We start from the raw sequence: 2,589 nt of genomic DNA, 5'->3' as shown, positions 1-2,589 counted from the left end.
TAAACCTCATATATTGATAAACACAACTTGGATTCATGAATTGAACCAAGTTGCAAGAACAAAATAAATGAACTACACTTATTCAAAGAATTGCAAAGTGTAATCCTCTCCTTGGGATCAACGAATATCACCCAAAAAGCCCAAGTGCTATGGCACCGATTTGTGATCTCTCAAACAAAAGTCTCTCCTCTTAGAAATTTGCCAAAAGATGTGAATGAAATGACTAAGAGTCCTATTTATAAGTTACAACTTGGAAGCCCCCAATAGCTCCATTGAAAGTAAATAATTAATAATTAATTAAAATAAAAATAATAAGACAAAGTCATGGACTAAACCATAGTGTGACATGCATGGGCCCATGGTGGACTAAGTGGTTGCATGTTGGTTGGTCCATGGCTAAGTGGTTCGGCATGGCCCAAGCTGGTGGCTTGGGCGTTGGCTGCATGGCACGGGCTGGAGCTGTGTGCTGGATGGCATGCCTGGTGGGCATGCCACTGACTTGCTCCGCAAGGCACGGGCTGGAGCCGTGTGCTGGATGGCACTCCATGGGGCGTGCCACTAGCCTCGCTGGTGTGCGGCAGATTGGGCATGGGCGTGCTGGCGTGCGGCAGGAGGGCCATGGGCACGCGGGCGTGTGGTAAGGTGAGTATGGGCGTGCGCGCCCTCTCACGGCCTGGACTGGTTGTGCGGCGCATGGGCGCCCGCATGGTCTTACGGCACAAGGGTGCATGCAGGGCCATGCAGCCCACTGATGTGCGCACGGGCCTGCGCACTGGGAAGCGCCTGGGCGCGTGGCCCGCTGGGGCGCATAATGCCACGCGCATGGGCGCGCGGTGTTGTGCTGCGCGCATGGGCGTGTGGCCCGCTGATGCGCGTGATGCTGCACGCATGCTAGCCTCGCTAACCCGCATGTTGGGCGCCCTGTGGGTGCCATCGCACGGGCCAAGGCATGCATGCATGCTGGGCGCCCCGTGCGTGTCACCCCACGAGCCAAGGCATGGTTGTGGGCTAGCCAAGGTGCATGTCCCCACCATGACTAGGGCATGTGCGGCAACTCTAGAGGCAACTCGACGTGGAGGTCTAACAAGTTCTTGTGGCTTGCCACTTCTGATTTCTTTGGCATGCATGTGTTTTCATGCTCACAAACTGCCAAAGTTCTGTCAAATCGAAGAAGTGAGTGAAGTACTACTCATGAAGCTATAAAGAGGTAGTGTATGTGAGCTAAATTCCATACCAATTTCCATTCCACAACTTCTTCAAATGGTTATCACCCATTCCGTAAAAAACCAATCGTGGGATGGATATCAAGAAGCCGTAGAAGAAGGAAAGCTAAGCCAAGAATGCAAGGAACTTCTTCTTTCTCTTCCCAAAGAGAAAGGGTGGCGAACCTCTCATCTCTACAAATACCAAGGCTTTTGGTGCCAGTCAAGGGAGATCGAATCCACAGTATCTTTCCAAAGGCACTTCCAAGCAAGAGACACTAATGTAGGATTAGCTACCGTACCAAAATCAGGCACCACATGGTTGAAAGCCTTGGCTTTTGCCATCGCGAGTCACGAGCGTTTTCAAATCTTCTCAAACAACCATCCTTTGCTTAAATTCAACCCCCATGATCTTGTACCTTTCTTTGAATACAAGATCTATGCAAATGACCAGCTTTCTGACCTCTCCAACCTTCCACAGCCTAGACTTTTTGGCACTCATATTCCTTTTGCTTCCTTACCTAGCTCCATCAAGAAATCTAGCTGTTGGCTGGTTTATATCTGCAGGAACCCATTTGACACTTTCATCTCCTCGTGGCATTTCATTAATAAAATCAAGCCACGATCTCAAGCCCCAATGCCACTAGAAGAAGCCTTTGAAATGTACTGCAAGGGGGTTATTGGGTTTGGTCCCTTTTGGGAACACATGTTGGGTTACTGGAAAGAGAGCAGAGACAGGCCCCATAAGGTATTGTTCTTGAAGTACGAGGACATGAAAAAAGACATCACTTTCCAGTTGAAAAAATTAGCAGAGTTCTTGGGGTTCCCGTTTTCTGTGGAGGAGGAGAGAGGTGGGGTTATTGAAAAGATTGCAAAGCTGTGTAGTTTTGAGAATATGAAGGATTTGGAGGTAAACAAATCGGGGACGTCAATAAAGAACTTCGAAAACAAGAACTTGTTCAGGAAGGGAGAGGTCGGAGATTGGATAAACTACCTGTCGCCTAGGCAGGTGGAGCAACTGACCAAAGTCATGTAAGAGAAGTTAGGTGCCTCTGGTTTGTCGTTTAAAGTGTTCTCTTAACTACTACTGCTGCTACTACTACTACAAGCATTAATATTACATGCATCATGATGTGGTCTCAGCTTATTGGAGCATACCATGCAATCCTCACCATCATCTCTGTTATTAAACAAAGGGAAGGCGCCAAGTAATGCAGTTAGTTAGTTTGTTATTCTTTATTTTGTTTTATGTTGAGTTATACACAAGGGCAACATTGTATTTTCATTTTATATAGGTTGTTAGAATATTCTTTTATGTACTTATATACACGGGTTGATGTACAGCAAAGATATATAACAGAAAATTATTCCTTTCCTTTTTCCTCTT

The 2,589-nt window shown here is 47.0% G+C and overlaps 1 protein-coding gene across 1 annotated transcript; it reads left to right on the top strand.

Annotated features, from left to right (window-relative positions):
- The first annotated feature begins 1,260 nt into the window (after positions 1-1,260).
- Positions 1,261-2,238, top strand: LOC108991425 (cytosolic sulfotransferase 15-like). Its single transcript, XM_018965667.2, has one exon. The coding sequence runs from the start codon at positions 1,261-1,263 to the stop codon at positions 2,236-2,238; it is 978 nt and encodes a 325-aa protein (XP_018821212.1).
- Positions 2,239-2,589: the final 351 nt, after the last annotated feature.

Source organism: Juglans regia, chromosome 13 (genome assembly GCF_001411555.2).
Source record: "Juglans regia cultivar Chandler chromosome 13, Walnut 2.0, whole genome shotgun sequence".
In the NCBI taxonomy this organism is placed as follows: Eukaryota; Viridiplantae; Streptophyta; class Magnoliopsida; order Fagales; family Juglandaceae; genus Juglans; species Juglans regia.
Note: the sequence above shows the minus strand (reverse complement) of the source record. Positions and strands in the feature narration are given on the sequence as shown.